A 20,506-nucleotide genomic window follows, 5' to 3' on the forward strand; every position below is an offset into this window, starting at 1 on the left:
TCAGGCGGCATCCGAGGAGCAGGAGAGTCGATGATTCGAGCATAAGGTCTTCATCAGGAATGTCATTATAGGAAAGAGCTAATGCTCAAGACTGTTCTGCTCCTCAGATGATGCCTGACTGGATGTGCTTTGCCAGCACTATACTTTTTGACTCAAAGATCAAACTAATCTACATATTCTTCATGTTACTATCATCCATCGATAACTCCACCAACCTTTTGTGTCATTGGCAAACTTATTAAACCATCTTTTCACTTCTTGAATCAAGTCGTTTATAAAAATCACAAAGAGCCGAGGTCCCAGAACAGATCCCTGTGAAACGTCACTGGTCACTAAGCTTTAGGCTGAATACTTTCCATCTACTATCACACTCTGTTTTCTATGGGCCAGCCAATTCTGTATCCAGATAGCCAAAATTCCCTGTATCCAGATAGCCAAAATTCCCTGTATCCCATGTCTGCTTACTTTCTGAATGAGCCTACCATGGGGAACCTTATCAAACACCTTGCTAAAATCCATGTACACCACAACCAGTGCTCTCCTTCATCAATGTGTTTTGTCAAATCTTCAAAGAACTCAATAAGGCTTGTGAGGCATGACCTGCCCCTTTCAAAGCCGTGCTGACCATCTCTAATCAAACTATGCCTTTCCAAATAATCATAAAACCTGTCTCTCAGAATCCTCTCAATAATTTGCCCACCATTGACGTAAGACTGGTCTGTAATTCCCATGGTTATCCTTATTCCCTTTCTTAAACAAGGGAATAATATTTAACACCTTCCAATCATCTGGCACTACTTCAGTGGGCTGTGAGGATGCAAAGTTCATCACCAAGGGTGCAGCAATCTTTTCCCTCACTCCCATAGGAACCTAGGGTATATCCCGTCTGACCCAGGGGACTTATAAATCTTCATGTTTTTCAAAATTTCTAGCACATACTCCCTATCAACCTATTCTAGCACATCAGCTTGTTTCACTCTGTCCTCACAAATGACAAGATCCCTCTCACGAGTGAATACTGAAGCAACATATTCATTAAAGACCTCCCCTACCTTCTCCAACTCCAGGCACAAGTTCCCTCCACTATCCCTAATTGGCCTCACCCGCTTTCTGGCCATACTGTTGTTCCTCACATAGGTGTGGAACACTTTAGGGTTTTCCTTAATCCTACCCACCAAAGCTTATTCATGCCCCTCTAGCTCTCCTAAGTCCATTCTTTAGTTCCTTCCTGACTATCTTGTAACCATCTGATCCTTGCTTCCACAACCTTAAGTAAGCTTCCTCCTGATGAGATGTTCCATATCTCGTTATCCAAGGTTCTTTCACCCTACCATACCTTCTTTGCCTCAGTGGGACAAACCTATCCACCACCATCAGCAAGTGCTCCCAAAACAACCTCCATGTTTCTGTCGTGCATTTCTCTGAGAGCATCTGTTCCCAATTTATGCTCCTCAGTTCCTGCCTAATAGCATTGTAATTCCTCCTCCCCCAATTAAATACTTACCCTTACCATATGTTCCTTTCCCTCACCATGATTATAGTAAAGGAGTTGTGATTGCTATCACTGAACTGCTCTCCCACCGAGACACCTGGTTCATTGCCAAGCACCAAATCCAATATGGCCTCCCCTCTAGTCAGCCTATCTACATATTGAGTCAGGAATTTTTCTGGGATACACCTGACAAAATCTGTTCCATCAAAACTATTTGCATTAAGGAGATTCCAATCAATAATAAGAAAGTTGAAGTCACCCATACCAACAACCCTGTTACTTCTGCACCTTCCCATAATTTGCCTTCCAATCTGCTCCTCCACGTCTCTGTTGCTATTGCTATTTCCAATCACCTTTTACAACAAAATGCTGACCCTTAAACTCCAGAAATTATTCATCAGAGCTACGCAGATTTATCATTCTACTGAAATATGCTGTGATCTATAATTTGCATCTCATGTCATTCATAAATCCACAGTTTACAACACAGCCAATTGTTTTCTGAGATTTCCACCATCCAAGGAACAGGAGAATCGACGTTTCGGGCATCAGCCCTTCTTCAGGAATCATGAAGAAGGGCTGATGCCCGAAATGTCGATTCTCCTGCTCCTTGGATGCTGCCTGACCTGCTGCGCTTTTCCAGCAACACATTTTCAGCTCTGATCTCCAGCATCTGCAGTCCTCACTTTCTCCTCTTCTGAGATTTCCAGTAAGACTTAGTCTATTAGTGACCTGTCCTGCCTGGGGCACATACAAGGTAATTTTATGGTGTGACACCTGCCTGGGAAGGCAGGTTTTTGAGTTCCCACTCCTTGCTGCACTGTTGTATCTTTGGATGGTGACAGGAGGCATTCAGCAAGAGCTGCTGCTGCTGGAAAGTGAATGTCATACAAGGACAGTCTTGGACTTGGCTCTGAGATACTCTTATTTTGACCGGCCTGCCAAAATTGGCAGTTCAGCCTCACTCAGGAAGAATGGTCAATTGTGAGAGGTAGCAGCTGACACCACTGGGTGAGCACCCGAGGGTGAGTCACTGTCTGCGGGAGAGAGCGAGGCAAGGTTGGAATAGGAGAAAAAAGCCTTTGTGCTCAACTTCATCCATTGGAGTTAGTGAAGGCCATATGTAGCATTTAAGGATAAAAATGTTACTTTTGGCATTTGGTGTGAATGTGGTTAGCATTCATATTCAAGGCCTCCTATTCATAGAATCACTACAATGCTGAAAGAAGTCATTCGGCCCATCAAGTCCACACTGACTCTCTGAAGAGCATCCCACCCAGACTCATCTCTCAATCCTATCCGTGTCACCCCACATTTGCCATGGCTACCCCACCTAGCCTGCACATCCCTGATCAACTATAGGGGAATTTACCATGACCAATCTGCACTATGGACTGTGGGAGGAAACCCGTGCAGACATGGGTAGATTGTGCAAACTTCATACATTCAATCGCCCGAGGGTGGAATGAACCCAGGTCACTGGTGCTGTGAGGTAGCAGTGCTAACCACTAAGCCACCATGCTGTCCTATTCCTGAAGAGGCCGTGATGCCACCTGATTGCTAGCGTTCTGCCTTGGCATATCGGCCACCTTGTGGCCAACCGCCAAAGCCCCCAGCTGCTGCCTTTGCTGCCGCTGCCTCCATGACTGAGCTCCCTCTAGAAGGTAAGTAGAGAAAGGAAAAAGCAAGGAAATAAGAGAGAAAAGTGATCCCTGTGGACGGGCTCTGCCATCTTGAACCAGTAATGGACTGAAATCAAAAGTAAAACATTCATGGAATGTATGAACGTTTTTAGTGAATTCTAAACTTGGACTCCTTAATCTTTCCATTCATCTACAATTTGAGCTTCTCATTATTTTGAAAATACTTGGATCTATTCTTGCATCCAAAGCAGATGATCTCATTCTTGTCATTTTGAACTCACTTTAATCTATCAAAGTCTGTGGAACTTTCTGTGCCCAGTCAACTTGGCTACACAGCTGTCTACTCTTTTATCCAAATCATTTGTAAATACCACATAAAGCTGGGTCCCCAGTATAGATCCCCTCATCACTAGTCACATTCTGCCAATCGGTGTATAGACACAGTACACTGCTTCCTGCTACCCAATCAATTTATATCTGAGGCAAAAGTGAGAACTTCAGATGTTGGGGATCAGAGTCAAAAAGTGTGGCGCTGGAAAAGAACAGCAGGTCAGACAGCAGGAGAGTCGATATTTTGGACATCAGCTATTCGTCAGGAATGTGGGGGTGGGGGAATGGGGCTGAGAAATAAGTAGGAAGGGGTAGGGCGGTGGGGGTTAGTAGGTAGCTTGGAAGGTGATAGGTAGATGCATGTGGGGGTTGATGGTGATAGGTCGGAGCAGAGGGTGGAGAGGATATTTGGGAAGGAAGATGGACAGGTGGGACAGTTCGAGGGCAGGGCTGAGTTGGAGGGTTAGATCTGGGATGAGCTGTGGGAGGGGGAGATGAGAAAACTGGTGAAATTGATGTTGATGCCGTGTGGTTGGAGGGTACCAAGGCGGAAGATGAGGCATTCTTACTCCAAGCGTCTGGTGGCTCGGATTTGGCAATGGAGGAGACCCATGACTTGCATGTCCTTGATGGAGTGGGAGGGGGAGTTGAAGTGGTCGGCTACAGTGAGTGGGGTTAGTTGGTATGGGTGGCCCAGAGATGTTCTCTGGAACATTCTGCAAGTTGGCATCCTGTCTCCCCAATATAGAGGAAACCACATCAAAAGCAACGGACACAGTCGGTGAGGTATTTTGAGGTACAGGTAAATCTCTGTCACATGTGGAAGGATCCTTTGGGGCTTTGGATGGAGGTGAGGCAGGAGGTGTGGGCACAGGTTTTACACCAAAAGAGAAAATGCTGAAAAATCTCAACAGGTCTGGCAGCATCTTTGAGTCTAAGTGACCCATTGTTAAAGTTTTGACAAAGGGTCAGTTAGATTCAAAACACCAGCTCTTTTCTCTTCTTACAGATGCTGCCAGATCTGCTGAGATTTTCCAGCATTTTCCCTTTTGTTTTCAGATTCCAGTATCTGCAGTAATTTGCTCTTATACAGATTTTACACCTCTCATGGCAGCAAGGGAAGGAGCGGGGAGTGGAGGTTGGGTTGGTAGGGAGTGTGGACCTAATGAGGGAATCACAGAGGGAGTGGTCTCTGCAGAATGCTGATAGGGATGGGGAGGGAAATGTATCTTTCGTGGTGGGGTCTGACTGTAGGTAGTGGAAATGGCAGAGGATAATCTGTTGTATCCAGTGATTGGCAGGGTGGAAGGTGAGAACCCCAAAGGGGGTCTATCCTTGTTGCGGTCAGAGAGGTGGGATTCGAGGGCAGAGGTGCGGGAAGTGGAGGAGATGTGCTGGAGGGCATTGTTCACCGTGTGAGAGGGGACATTGCAGTCCTCGAAGTAGGAGGCAAACTGGGATGTTCTGGAGTGAATTTCGAGTCAGAGAGTCATCGAGATGGACAGCACGGAAATAGACCCTTCTGTCTAATGCATCCATGCTGACCAGATACCCTAACTTAACTTTATCCCATTTGCCAGCACTTGGCCCAGATCCCTCTGAACCCTTCCTATTCATATACCCATATACCAGCCTCCACCACTTCCTCTGGCAGTTCATTCCATACGTGCACCACCCTCTGCGTGAAAAACTTTCCCCTTAGGTCCCTTTTAAATCTTTCTCCTCTCACCCTAAATCTATGTCCTTTCATTCTGGACTCTCCCTGCTGCCAACACCTTGCATATTTATCCTATCTATGCCCTTCATGATTTTATAAACCTGTGTAAGGGTCACCCCTCAAGCCTGGTGCGCATTTGGTGTGCAGTGAGATACAAGATTTTGACACACCTGCTTACAACTATGTTGCCATGATTGTTGCTGTGAAAATGTATTGTCTGAGCAGTTTGTTTCAGATCTGTTGTTTTAACTGCCAGGTCAGTCAGTTGAGTTAGCTGAGAATCTTGGGTATATGGAGTTTTACTAATCAACTTTCTCTTTCTTCAGGTGATGACTGTGAAACCTTCTGGGACAAGGACCCAATGAGCAATAGCTGCTACCAGTTCAACTTCCAGTCCACTCTCTCCTGGAGCGAGGCCCGCATTAGCTGTCAGCAGCAGAACTCTGATCTCCTGAGCATTACTGAACTTCACGAACAGACCTACATCAACGGTATGGCAGGATTGCCATGTTTTGGTCAATAGCATACTCCCCCATCTCTCAGAGTCTTGTGTTCAAGCCCCTCTTCGGAAATGTCAGGGTATAATCAGCATTGACACTCTAGCCCAGTTCTGAGGAAGAGATATAGTTTCAAATATGCCTCTCAGATGAGATGATAAACTAAAGCCCCCTCTGTCCTCCTGGGTTTTACATAATTGCAAAGAACTATTTGAATTAAATGCAGGAGTAGGCCATTCAGCCCTTTGACCTGCTCTGCCATTCAGTAAGATCTGATTGCGACCTCAACTCCATATTCCTCCCAGTCCTCACAATACTCTTTCATTTGTTTGTTAGTCAAGATGTAAAAAATCCATGAGAACATTTTGAGTAAGAACTGGAAAGCTTTCCGCAATGTTTGTGCGCAAGATTTACCTCTTGTTCATTAGCTAATACAAAAAATATGGTCTCGTCAATGTCATGTTACTCTTTGTAGGATCTTGCTGTGTGCAGCTTCCCTGCCATGTTCCCTCCTTGCACTGTAAAAAAACACTTCATTGGCTCTAATGGGCTTTAGAATGTCCTGAGATTAGACAAGGTGCTATATAAATTTATTTTTTATTACATCTTTCATGAAATCTCTCCAATCAATGGGTCTATTGAGACAATTCAGGGAGCAGATGATTCAGTTTGTAAGTCTGTCACAGATGAAAGAAATAACTCATTTTTATTCAGCAGCTTTCAGGTGTAGTAATGCTTCATGTCCAATATTATTACCTGAGTATTTGCTGCTGTTCTGTAGAGAAACATCGCAACCAATTTTTACTCAGTGATGTTCCATAAACTGTAACAAGGTGAATACTTTTAACTGGTTTAGGTTGAACGTTGACAAGACATTAGGGCAGTTAAATCTTTTGTATCCACCTGATCAGGCAGATGAGGTTGCTATTGAAGTCCAGTCTGAAAATATTTGGAAAAATATAGCTCCTTTTGGTACTCCACTGAAATATTGACCTAGATTACTTGCTAAACACTCAACTGTCTGAGTCAGAGACATGACTGCTAACTAGAGAACCAAATTAATCCATAAGAGCATGGTGGCTCAGTTGTTAGCACTCCGGCCTCACAGCGTCAGGGACCGGGTTTGATTCCAGCTTCAGGTGATTGTATGGAGTTTACACAAGGTCTCTGTGTCTGGTGTGGGTTTCCTCTGGATGTTGCAGTTTCTTCCCACAGTCCAAAGATGTGCAAGTTAGGTGGATTTTCTATGGGAAATGTGGGATTACAGGGATAAGGTAGAGGGGTGCTTCTGGGTAGGATGCTGTTCGGAGGGTCGATGTGGACGCAATAGGTTGAATGGCCTGTTTCCACACGGTAGGGATTCAATGAAAGCAATCCTAGGATTACATCCTCAGTTTTGACCTCCTTTATAATATACAAAGATATGCAAATGCAAACAAGAAGCAAGAGTACACCACTGAGTCTTTTGATCCTGCTTCTTCATTCAATAAGATCATGGTCGATCTGATATCAACCTAAATTCTACATTCCTGCTTATTCCCAATAATCTTTTATCCTCTTGGAAATCAAAGCGCTTTTAGTTGTGCATTCAGTTTGCTGTTCCAGCTCTTCGCTATCGCACCACAGCCAGGACTGTCAAGTGCATTCCCTAAGGAATCAACTTTGTATGGTTTTCCTCCTGGAAATATTACAGTCTGACCCTGATTCCCTCCTTTTTGACAAGCTTTTGCAGAATTTAGATCCTCTGAAAGAATATATATATATATATAGAATAGAATATAGAAGAATACAGCGCAGTACATGCCCTATCCATGAACTCACAACTCGCTGAGTAAAGAACCTTCCCTAACATCTGTCCTATACCTACCACCCCTTAATTTAAAGCTATGCCCCCTTGTAATAGGTGGCTCCATCTTAGTTACTGTTATGAGTCTTGAGGCTTTTTTAAGTGGAATGAACTCAGCTGTTTATCAAGATGGGATGCATGCAATTCCCAAAGTCTTTCAGTGGGAGGACTGGCCTTTGGAGGTGCAACAGAGATGGAATGGCTTCATTTTTTGGAACTGCTTGCTGCTAATGCAATCCATTTGAAAGTTTTAATAATAAACTGTCAGGAGGAACATCGTGTGCAAATTTTGAAAAAATCTTCTAGCCTGTGTACATTTTAGAACTTTGAATGGTCTACTCTGAAAGCCGGGTTGGCAGATCCATGGTTGAACAACGATGATCCTGTACCAGACTGAACTAGAGACAAAACTTTAAAAAACGTTTTTTTCTCTTACTGGATCATTAATTTGTGGAATTCTCTTCCACAGAGAGCAGTAGAGACTTGGGCTGTTGAATTTATTCAGGGCCAAGTTAGATAGATCTTTTTAATAAACAAAGCAGTCAAGAGTAAGACAGTAGAGTTCAAACCATAATTGGATCAGCCAAGATTATATTGAGTTGGAAAGCAAGTTTGAAGGGCCAAATAGCCTATTTCAGCTTCTATGTTCTGTGTTCCTAGAGCATCAACCAGTCTTTTTGACTCTTGCAATGCTAGCACCTGCTTCTACTGAGTTATGTAAATTGAGGAAAGGCAACTGGTGGGATTTGGACACAGGGGCTCCTATTGCATAAATTGTGGTCTCTTTGATAGTTCATGTTTCAATGTTTGTGTACCTTTCCAGTGTTTTCTATTCCACAGCAGGCCTCTGCTAGTCATGTGACCCACCTCAGCTAGAACTCTTGAGGGGGGCTGACCTGGAGCTGAATGCTAGCTCCTGCCACAACCCAAGTTGGAAGGTTCCCATATTCTGAGTCACTTCCTCTGGCAATTGGCTGAGGGCCATGTCTTCAGGAGATGATACTTGCCAGAGTTTAGGCTGAGCGTCTGCAGTCTGATCCCTTAAGTTAATGCCTGCTTCAGTTTTATATATTTGCATTTGAAAGAGTAAAGGGCACTATTAATCTGTTCGTGTACTGCAGAAGAGCATTACTGATTGAAATATACTAACTCTTGACTCATTAATTGCTATCTGTCTGACTTTACAGTAGCATTAGTGAAAATTTCCAAAAATCTTTGTTTTAAAGTGGATCCCAATTTCTCACATGTGCTGTGGGGAGATACATTCGAAGAGTGGTGGAGTTGTGGATAGTGAGGAGGGCTGTTGTCAGCTGCAAAGGGACTTAGATATGATGCAGAGCTGGGCTGAGGAGTGGCAGATGGAGTTCAACCCTGTCAAGTGTGAGGTTGTCCATTTTGGAAGGACAAATAAGAATGCGGAATACAGGGTTAACGGTAGGGTTCTTAGTAAGGTGGAGGAGCAGAGGGATCTTGGGGTCTATGTTCATAGATCTTTGAAAGTTGCCACTCAGGTGGATAGAGCTTGTAAGAAGGCCTATGGTGTATTAGCGTTCATTAGCAGAGGGATTGAATTCAAGAGTCGTGAGGTGATGTTGCAGCTGTACAGGACCGTGGTAAGGCCACATTTGGAGTACTGTGTGCAGTTCTGGTCGCCTCACTTTAAGAAAGATGTGGAAGCTTTGGAGAGGGTGCAGAGGAGATTTACGAGGATGTTGCCTGGAATGGAGGATAGGTCATACGAGGATAGGTTGAGAGTGCTAGGCCTTTTCTCATTGGAACGACGAAGGATGAGGGGTGACTTGATAGAGGTTTATAAGATGATCAGGGGAATAGATATAGAGTAGACAGTCAGAGACTTTTTCCCCAGGTACAACAGAGTGTTACAAGGGGACATAAATTTAAGATGAAGGGTGGAAGGTATATGGGGAGATGTCAGGGGTAGGTTCTTTACCCAGAGAGTGGTGGGGGCATGGAATGCGCTGCCTGTGGGAGTGGCAGAGTCAGAATCATTGGTGACCTTTAAGCGGCAATTGGATAGGTACATGGATGGGTGCTTAAGCTAGGACAAATGTTCAGCACAACATCGTGGGCCGAAGGGCCTGTTCTGTGCTGTATTATTCTATGTTCTATGTTCTATATTCATAACCAAGGTTTCACTCTAAGCCACTAACTACCAACTGACCTTGCTCTCTACCATCCTCCTCAGTCAATGGAGCTCGGTAACTTGTCAAAGGAGAGAGGAGGATTATCAAGAAACTTGAGTCACTGTGTTCCTGGGCTTGGCCTAGTTCCAAGCCTCTTCCAGTTGTGATTTAAAAAGTGGTCATTTGTTTCAAGGCAGCATTTGAAAACTCCTAGAACTTGACAAAGCTTCGAGACGTGATAGTATAATGGTTGTTATTGGACTATTAATTCTGTCCCAGCAGTTTGAGGATTTGGATGTGTAGATAAAAAGCTGACTGTATAAGTTGCTTTTTAAAAAAGCTGTGAGATGCAGGTTTTTTATTACACAGAGTGGTTTGTGTGTACAATGAACTTCCAGAGGAAGTGGTGGATGCGGATACAGTTACAAAGTTATAAATGTTTAAAAGATACTTAGATAAGTCGAGTCACAATATCATAGAAATGTATAGCACAAAAACAGACCCTTTGGTCTAACTCGTCCATGCTGACCAGGTGTCCTAAATTAATCGAATCCCGTTTGCCAGCACTTGGCCCATATCCCTCTAATCCTTCCTATTCATATACCAATCCAGATGCATTTTAAATGTTACAATTATACAAGACTCCACCACTTCCTCTGACAGCTCACTCTATGCACGCACCACACTCTGCATGAAAAAAAAAGTTTTCCCTTGGGTTCCTTTTAAATCTTTCCCCTCTCACTTTAAACCTATACCATCAAGTTTTGGACTTGCCCACCCCAGGGATGAGATCTTGTCTATTTACCTTTTCCATGCCCCTCATGATTTTATAAACCTCAATGAGGCCACCCCTCAGCCTCTGATACTCCACGAAAAATAGCCACAGCCTATTCAGCCTCTCCCTACAGCTCAAACCCTCCAGCCCTGGCAATATCCTTGTAAATCTTTTCTGAACCCTTTCAAGTTTCACAACATCCTACCTATAGCAGAAAAACCAGATCTGCAGACAGTACTTGAATAGGAAAGGATTGGAATGATATAGGCCAAACATAGACAGGTGGGACTAGTCTGTTTTGGGATTATGATTGGATCAAAGTGTCGGTTTCCGTGTTGTATGACTCTATGAATACAAAGCTGTCAGATTGTCAACCTCCAACCAAACTGGTTTTCTCAAGCCCTTTAGGGGAGGAACCCTTCTGTCTTGTCTTGGTTTGGACAACATGTCCTCCAGACCCACATCTTTGTTGTTGACTTTTACATCCTATCTGAGGTGACCTCGCTGCCACTCATTGTCTCTGGATTAGTGGTGCTGGAAGAGCACAGCAGTTCAGGCAGCATCCAACGAGCAGCGAAATCGATTTCGCTGCTCGTTGGATGCTGCCTGAACTGCTGTGCTCTTCCAGCACCACTAATCCAGTATTTGGTTTTCAGCATCTGCAGTCATTGTTTTTAACTCATTGTCTCTGGTCAATCCACTGCGGATACAGTGTGAATGCTGTCAGTACCCAGACTGTAGTGGTTTAAGAGGAAAGCTCACCCACCACCTTTTTGAGATCAGCTCGGGATCAATGATAAATGCCAGCAATGCCCTCTTCCTGAAAATGAATTTTTTAAAGTTGTGTACTGAGTGAGGCAGTGCTAGGAGAACCATCTCCATCTGAGTGATGGTGCCCACAAATGTTTGAGGTTAGTCTAAGTAGAGTGTCAAAATTCAGCAATTTTATTCTGAAGTTTTGCATTGTGATGTGAGTTGTCTTCTTCTCTAGGTCTCCTGACTGGTTATAGTGCTACTCTGTGGATTGGCCTGAATGATTTGGATATTGATGGTGGCTGGCAATGGTCTGATGGATCACCACTGAAATACCTGAACTGGGAAAGGGGTAATTATTACGATCAATATTAAGTAAATCTTGGTTGACTCTTCTTCACGTACACGCCCTCAGCTTAAATTATTTCGCTGCCAACATGCATTGTCTGTTCTTCTGCTCCATAGTCAATCACTGTTTTGTATTTCAGTTTTACAGTTGCTTTCCCAAAATGTAGTATTTCATTTGTTTCTTTTTGCTACTGTCATCTACCTGTCCAATCCACTAATTTGCCTGTGTCCTACTGTAAAAGATCTTACTCCATTAACTTTATGCTATAATTATCGGCCAACTTCAATATCATTCTTTTCCACTGTATCCAAATCCTTTATATAAATGAGTGAACAGAAAGGACGAAGTAAAGATTCTTGTGGAACTCCATTACCGACTTCTGTCACACGCATCACACGCATTCTATATTGGTGCGACTGCATTCCATATGCATTCATTCTTGTAGCAAGTCTCTTCATGGCACTTTATCAAATCCCTTTCGAAAATCAATATATGCAGCATGCATTGCAACCCCTCATCCATTGAGTGGCAGCAACTCAGGTAATGCTCTGAGGACCTGGGTTCGAATCTCACTGGGGCGGGTGTTAGAATTTAATACTGGAATTAAGGGTACAGTGATGACCGTGAATCCATTGTTGATTGTGGGGAAAAATCCATCTGGTTCTCTCATGCCGTTTAGGGGAGGAAACTGCCATCCTTACATGGTCTCGCCTACATGTGACTCCAGCCCCACAACATTGGGGTTAATGCTCAACTGCCCTCTGGGTAATTTGGGATGGGCAATAAATGGTCAGCAATGCCTACATTGTGTGAATAAATACATTTTAAAACATCATGATGTACTAAAATTATTCAATCATGAATGGCCTGCCCTTTGTCAATCCATGGTAATTATTCTAATTAAGCCCATATCTTTCACCAAGTATATTCTGCATTATAAATTGTGGAATCTTATCCATAACTTAGGTCAGACAACTCACCTCCAAATTGCAGGCTTATTCCTTTATCACAACTCTCCTTAAACAGTAGCCAATTTCCCCTCTCCAGTCCCATGCCTAGAGATTTTTTGAAAACTGCAGTTGATGTCTTTGCTTTAGTTTCAGCCTTCTGGAAACATCCACTTGGGTTGGTAAATTCTACTTTTTATTCAATAAGATGTTTGTCCTGAATATCTAATTTCAGGAGAGGCTGTTCCACATTCTTCTCCGATACTCCAACAACTTCAATTCCACCGACCCTTTTCCAAACTTTTACTGAAGGAACTTGTCAGCTCCCTCAATCAAGAGACCCTCATTTACCCTTGAGGGTGTCACGCTTTCTGTTTATTACTCTTTTCATTAAAGTTCACTTTATAAAGACACAAGGATGATGTGTCCACCAGTATACAGCTCAAGTGACCACTCTGTAGATGAGCCCAGGCAACAAAAAGAAAATCTCAGGCTGTCAGAAGAGGATTGAAGACTGTGCTTGGTTTTTGCTGCTGTCACAATATCAGTTTTCAGACATTCCTTGATGCTTGTGCACAGAAATGGCGATCAGCCTTGTACCAAACAGATCAAAGGTGTGTCTAAACAACTCTTCCCAAATTAATTCTCTCTGTCTCTCTCTCAGCTTTCTTGATTCTTCAATCTGTCATTCTCTCTCCCTTGCTTTCTGCCTAATGCCCGCTCCTCCCCCAAGCCTCAGGGGCACTCTTCATTTCTCATAATTATTCTGATCCTAGTTACACCTAGGGTGTGATAACTGCTGACGTTTATCCTTGTGTTACTTGACCAACTTGTATCACTTGATCAACTGCTTAAGTTGCAACAGGAATCATTGGATAGCAGTGATTCTATTTGCCCTCCATCTGGCTGCTGCTAAGGATGTTTATACTCCCAGAGCTGTCAAGTGGGAGGTTTGCTTTTTACTCAGACTGCTGAATATGCATCACTTTGTTGGGTGGGGGTGTGGTTTAGAGAATGTAATATTCAGTGTAGTCATTTTAGAGACTGCCACAAATCTATAACACATCTGTTCTATGCCCAGGTTCAGCACAAATTTCTGGTGTTTTCTTTTCCACTCTGTCATAGACCAACCTGCAAACTCATTTGAGGAAAACTGTGGAGTTATCAGGACAGAATCTTCTGGAAGATGGCAGAATAAAGACTGTGGCATTGCTCGGCCGTATGTCTGCAAGAAAAAGCCAAAGACCAAGGATTCCACAACCAAAGGTAGGGATGTAACGAGATGTGCAAGCTCCACACACTAGCATGCTATATCCTTGCATTCCAGTGGTGGAAGTTCAACAGATCTGAATATGCAAATTCACTGGGAGCTAATTAACAAAGAATCCAAAAGTCTTCTAAAAGCATGTAAATAGCAATTGAGTGGAAGAGAAAATGAGGGCTCGATTAGAGACCAAAGGTCCGGTGAAAGAGGGACAAACAAAACCCAAGAATCCTGGGGGAAAGCTGTCTGCTGTTAAATGGTTTCTATGAGGCTGAACAAGGAAAGAAAAAAGTCTTAACAGAATTAAGACTGAGAAGTTGCTATGGGTCTGCTGAAGAGCAATGCTGAGTGCAAGAATCAAGAATGGTGAGTTGGTTAACGAGGACAGATCTTGTTTTAGGCTAGTGTAACAGTTAAAGAATCTCCTGACTTGATATGACCGGCAGCAAAGCTTGTGGGTAGGTTAAAGAGTTGTATGTCTGTGCTGCATTGCTGGAGATCTGTGGTACATTGTGAGAACTGTGTTTGATTTGAATGAAACCAGCTGGTATTTTGGCAACACCACAAATATAGCAAATATGATGTCCTGAAGCGACCCAACTTCCTGAAGGAGCATTGAACTTGGAGAAAGTTTCCTGTACCCTTGGCATGGTGCTGTATGAAAGGAATGATGTTAGCTGCCCTAGTTGATTAGATGCTTTCCTCAGTGTGATACTGAATCATCAAATTGGAGCATCCCAGGATTGTACTGAATCCTACCTTGCTCTTACAATAACAACATAGATAGTGAATTGGCTGTGTAACATGAAACAGAGTATTGTGGTTAATGGAGACTTTTCAGACTGGAGGATGGTCTGAAGATTTCCCCAGGAGGCCAGGTTGGGACCCTTACTTTTCCGAATATATATTAATAATCTCAACTTTGCTGTGAAGGCTGCACTTTTTAAAATTTTTAGATGACACTAAACTTGGTGTGAATACTGACGAAAGTAACGTAGAGTGTCAGAAGGACAATGGAATAGTTAATGGAGTGGGCCAACAAGTAGCAAATGGCATTCAACATGGAGGAATGATAGTTAATTCATTTTAGCAAGATGTGGAGAGATAATATAAAATGAGGGGTACAACTCTAAAAGGGGTATAGCAGCAGAGTTGTATATGTACGTAAGTCATTGAAGGTGATCGGAGAGGTGCGGAGAGCAGTTAATAAAACATGCAGTGTTCTGGGCTTTGTTAATCAGGGTATAGATGACAAGAGAATGGAGGTTGTGATGAACTTGTATAAGGCACTATTGTAGCCTCAGCTGCAGCATTGTATCCAGTTTTGGGCACTACACTTTAAAAAAGATGTGATGGCATTGAAGAGAGTGCAGACAAGATCCGTGAGAATAGTTCCAGAATGAGGAACTTTACTGAGGAAGATAGGTTGGAGAAGTTGGGCCTGATTTTTTCTAGTTGACTGGAAGACTGAGAGGAAATTTTGTTGAGGTAGAGAGGGAGAAACTATCCACACTTCTGAAAATATTGGGAAGGAGAGGACGCAGATTTAATGTAAAAGAGCAAAGGTGATATGAGAAGATACTTCTGTGCAGCAACTAGCTGGTGCCTAGAGTGGTGGAAGTAAGTTCACTCAAGACATTTAAAAGGTAATTATTAGAAAAGCAACAATGTGCAAGCTTATGGAGAGAAAGTAGGAAAATGAAACTAAGTGAATTGCTTATCACAGGGTTGCTGCAGACATGATGAACTGAAAGGCCTCCTCCTACACTGTAGCAATTCTATGATTTTGAGTGTAGTGATTTGGAGGGATTTGGAGCTCACACTAGTGGTTTGCAATATATCTTTTATCATCGCATAGGATAGACTGACACATTAGTGTTTATGAGCTTTATTTCCCTCTCTTTCCCTTATTCTCTTCTTTCTTTATCTTGTTAATTTATTAGCAAGTTAGGTTTTAGATTCTAGTTTCCCTTAATATCTACCCACTCAAAATGTCTTGTTCACTGTTTTCCATCATGTACTGCCTGACAGAAATCTCTCCCCTGTCTGAACTTACTCTTGGAAAAAGTGACTGAGAACATAGAACATAGAACAATACAGCACAGAACAGGCCCTTCGGCCCACAATGTTGTGCCAAACTTCTATCCTAGATTAAGCACCCATCCATGTACCTATCCAAATGCCGCTTAAAGGTCGCCAATGAATCTGACTCTACCACTCCCACGGGCAGCGCATTCCATGCCCCCACCACTCTCTGGGTAAAGAACCCACCCCTGACATCTCCCCTATACCTTCCACCCTTCACCTTAAATTTATGTCCCCTTGTAACACTCTGTTGTACCCGGGGAAAAAGTTTCTGACTGTCTACTCTATCTATTCCTCTGATCATCTTATAAACCTCTATCAAGTCACCCCTCATCCTTCGCCGTTCCAACGAGAAAAGGCCGAGAACTCTCAACCTATCCTCGTACGACCTACTCTCCATTCCAGGCAACATCCTGGTAAATCTTCTCTGCACCCTCTCCAAAGCTTCCACATCTTTCCTAAAGTGAGGCGACCAGAACTGCACACAGTACTCCAAATGTGGCCTAACCAAAGTCCTGTACAGCTGCAACATCACCTCACGACTCTTGAATTCAATCCCTCTGCTAATGAACGATAATACACCATAGGCCTTCTTACAAACTCTATCCACCTGAGTGGCAACCTTCAAAGATCTATGTACATAGACCCCAAGATCCCTCTGTTCCTCCACCTGACCAAGAACCCTACCATTAACCCTGTATTCCGCATTCTTATTTGTCCTTCCAAAATGGACAACCTCACACTTGGCAGGGTTGAACTCCATCTGCCACTCCTCAGCCCAGCTCTGCATCATATCTAAGTCCCTCTGCAGCCGATAACAGCCCTCCTCACTGTCCACAACTCCACCTATCTTTGTATCATCTGCAAATTTACTGACCCACCCTTCGACTCCCTCATCTAAGTCATTAATAAAAATTACAAACAGCAGAGGACCCAGAACTGATCCCTGCGGAACTCCACTTGTAACTGGACTCCATGCTGAATATTTACCATCTACCACCACTCTCTGACTTCGACCGGTTAGCCAGTTTTCTATCCAATTGGCCAAATTTCCCTCTATCCCATGCCTCCTGACTTTCCGCATAAGCCTACCATGGGGAACCTTATCAAATGCCTTACTAAAATCCATGTACACTACATCCACTGCTCTACCCTCATCCACATGCTTGGTCACCTCCTCGAAGAATTCAATAAGACTTGTAAGGCAAGACCTACCCTTCACAAATCCGTGCTGGCTGTCCCTAATCAAGCAGTGTCAATCCAGATACTCGTAAATCCTATCCCTCAGTACCCTTTCCATTACTTTGCCTACCACAGAAGTAAGACTAACTGGCCTGTAATTCCCGGGGTTATCCCTATTCCCTTTTTTGAACAGGGGCACAACATTCGCTACTCTCCAGTCCCCTGGTACCACCCCAGTTGCCAGTGAAGACGAGAAGATCATTGCCAACGGTACTGCAATTTCCTCTCTTGCTTCCCACATAATCCTAGGATATATCCCGTCAGGCCCGGGGGACTTGTCTATCCTCAAGTTGTTCAAAATGTCCAACACCTCTTCCTTCCTAACAGGTATCTCTTCTAGCTTATCAGTCCGTTTCACACTCTCCTCTTCAACAATACGGTCCCTCTCGTTCGTAAATACTGAAGAGAAGTACTTGTTCAAGACCTCTCCTATCTCTTCCGACTCAATACACAGTCTCCCACCACTGTCCTTGATCGGACCTACCCTCGTTCTCGTCATTCTCAGGTTTCTCACATACGCATAGAATGCCTTGGGGTTATCCTTGATCCTATCCGCCAGGGATTTTTCATGCCCTCTCTTAGCTCTCCTAATCCCTTTCTTCAGGTCCCTTCTGGCTATCCTGTATCCCTCCACTGCTCTGTCTGAACCTTGTTTCCTCAACCTTATGTAAGCCTCCTTCTTCCTCTTTACTAGACAGTCAACCTCCCTCGTCAACCAAGGCTCCCTCACACGACCATTTCTTTCCTGCCTGATCGGTACATACATATCAAGGACACGTCGTATCTGCTCCTTGAAAAAGTTCCACATTTCCACCACATCCTTCCCTGACAGCCTATGCTCCCAACGTATGCTCCTCAAATCCTGTCTTACAGCATCGTAATTTCCCTTCCCCCAATTGTAAAAACTTCCTTGTTGTGCGCACCTATCTCTCTCCATAACCAAGGTGAAAGTCACAGAATTGTGGTCGCCATCACCAAAATGTTCACCCACTAACAAGTCCACCACTTGTCCCGGTTCATTACCGAGTACCAAATCCAATATGGCCTCCCCTCTGGTTGGACAATCTACATACTGCGTTAGACTTCTCAGATGGAATCATTCTCTTCTACTTTAGATCTTGTGCTGTGTGGAATCTCATTGACTTTCTCATTCCTTTTTTCCTGATTCTCCATCTTGTGAAAATATTCTGTTTTTTTGACGTAAATGATTATCTATAACAACAATCGCTCATGTGCAGACGTGACTTGTGAACTCACCTGGACAAAGGACGATGCTGTATGTGCCTTTGGTATCACCAGGCTGGCTGCAGTGGGACAGGGAAGCAATGATGGAGGTCACCAAAACAGTGCTTCTCCTCTCCGTGAGTGTCTTTGGCTGGTGCTCCCTTCAGCACCTCATCGCCTGGACCTCACCAGCTGATATGCCACATGAGAAAGGGCCTTCCCAGGGGTTGTGTCCTGGGCTGGGCTGTCCGTGCATGTGTTCCCCACTCTCTCCACCACACCCCAACCCATCCCCCCCCCAACTCCCAGTCCCCATTTCAATTCCTCTTATCCCCCTCCCCATCACCGCCAGTGGCCCCACTCCCCAGCGCCAGCACCGTCCCTAGTTGCCCTTGAGAAAAGGTGTTGAGTTGGCTGCTTGAACTGCTGCAGTCCATGTGCTCTAGGTGGACCCACATGCCCTTATGGAGCGGATTCCAGCACTTTGACCCAGTGACAGTGAAAGAATGGGGATGTACAGAAGAACCTCGATTATCTGAACACCAATTATCCAAAAATCGGATTATCCGAAGGAGATCTCAATGGAAACATTACATCAAAGACGTGTTTCCAACAGAGATCACGTCTTCTGTTTACAGTGATTAAACAGACAGTGTCTCTAAATGACTGACCTCCCGCCCTCTCTCTCCCCACAGTTTCCCTGGAGTTCCATACAGGGATGTACTCTGAACACCCCCACCCACATAACCTCTCCAACACTGTCCTGTACAAGGCAAAGGTGGAACTTGTCCAGAAGTTGCGATAAAAAGTTGTGTGTGGCTGTGTGTGTGCATGTGCTATTTGGAGATTTACCCCACAAAGGTAACTGCAGCAGCAGCAGACTTGTTGCTGGTGTGCAGTCCGGCTGCCCCGGAGAGGGGGCGGGTGTGTACGAGGTCGGGAGCGAGCGGGGAGCGGTGTTTGATGGGGATCAGGCGGGGTGGGGGAGGTGTTGGGCTGGGTCAGTATTGGACGGGGGAGGGGAGGTGTTGGGAGTGCAGGGCATTGTTGGACAGGGTTGGGGGTGGGGGAGGTGTTGGGGGCACAGGGCAGTGTTGGGGGCACGGGTTGGGGAGACAGGGCCTCGCATGCTGTGTGCTGCTGCAGTCTCATGATCGAGAAGACTTTAACTCTAAGCTCCAGAGGAAAGACATTTAATCGATTAACCGAATAATCGATTATCCAAATGAAATAGTGCCCATCCATCATGTTTGGATAATCCAAGGTTCCCCTGTATTTCCAAGTCAGAATGGTGAGTGACTTGGAGGGAAACTTGAAGATGGTGATGTTCCCATGTCCTGCTGCTCTTGTCCTTCAAGATGGAAGTGGTCATATGTTTCGAAGGTGCTATCTAATGATCTTTGTGAGCTCCTGCAGTGCATTTTGTGGATAGTACACACTGCTGCTACTGAGCATCGGTGGTGGAGGGAGTGGATATTTGTGAATATAGTTCCAGTCAAGTGGGCTGCAATATCCTGGATGGAGTTGAGCTTCCTTAGTGTTGTTGAAGCTGAATCCATCCAGGCAAGTGGGGAGTATTCTATCAAACTCCTGATTTGTGCCTTGAACAGGTTTTGGGGAGTCAGGAGGTGAGTAATTTGCTGCAGTATTCCTAGTTTCTGACCTGCTTTTGTAGCCGATGTATTTATATGGTGAGTCTAATTAAGTTTCTGGTCTATGGTAATCAAGGAGACATTGATAGTGGGGGATTCATTGATGATAATGCTATTGGATGTCAAGAAGTGTGATTAGATTGTCTCGTATTGGAGATCATAATTTGCAGGATTTGTGTGGCATGAATGTTACTTGGCACTCTTCAGTCCAAACCTGGATATTGTCGAGATCTTGTTGTGTCTGAACACGGACTGCTTCAATATCTGAGGTGTCTTGAATGGTGCTGAATATTGTGCAATCATCGGTGAACAACCCCAGTTGTGATTTTATGATGGAGGGAAGATCATTGATGGAGCAGCATCAATGCTGCTTCTGAGGAACTCCTGCAGAGATGTCCTGGAGCTGGGATGACTGACCTCCTACAATCACAATCATCTTCCTATGTGCCAGAAATCCCGAAATCTGAAAAGCTCCGAAGTCCGAAGGTTTTTTTGTGAAGTTTTTTTCTCATTAATAAGATTGTTTGGCATGCAAACAATTAACCC

At 44.1% G+C, this 20,506-nt stretch overlaps 1 protein-coding gene across 1 annotated transcript in view; it reads left to right on the forward strand.

Annotated features, from left to right (window-relative positions):
* The window catches only part of mrc2 (mannose receptor, C-type 2), a 299,439-nt gene that overhangs the window by 115,420 nt on the left and 163,513 nt on the right, over positions 1 to 20,506 (forward strand). Inside the window, exons 4-6 of the mRNA XM_072561856.1 lie at positions 5,509 to 5,673; positions 11,436 to 11,549; positions 13,619 to 13,759. Of these exons, the coding sequence (XP_072417957.1) occupies positions 5,509 to 5,673; positions 11,436 to 11,549; positions 13,619 to 13,759 (420 nt within the window). The remainder of the gene's footprint in view (positions 1 to 5,508; positions 5,674 to 11,435; positions 11,550 to 13,618; positions 13,760 to 20,506) is intronic.

Source organism: Chiloscyllium punctatum, chromosome 42, assembly GCF_047496795.1.
Source record: "Chiloscyllium punctatum isolate Juve2018m chromosome 42, sChiPun1.3, whole genome shotgun sequence".
Lineage (NCBI taxonomy): Eukaryota > Metazoa > Chordata > Chondrichthyes > Orectolobiformes > Hemiscylliidae > Chiloscyllium > Chiloscyllium punctatum.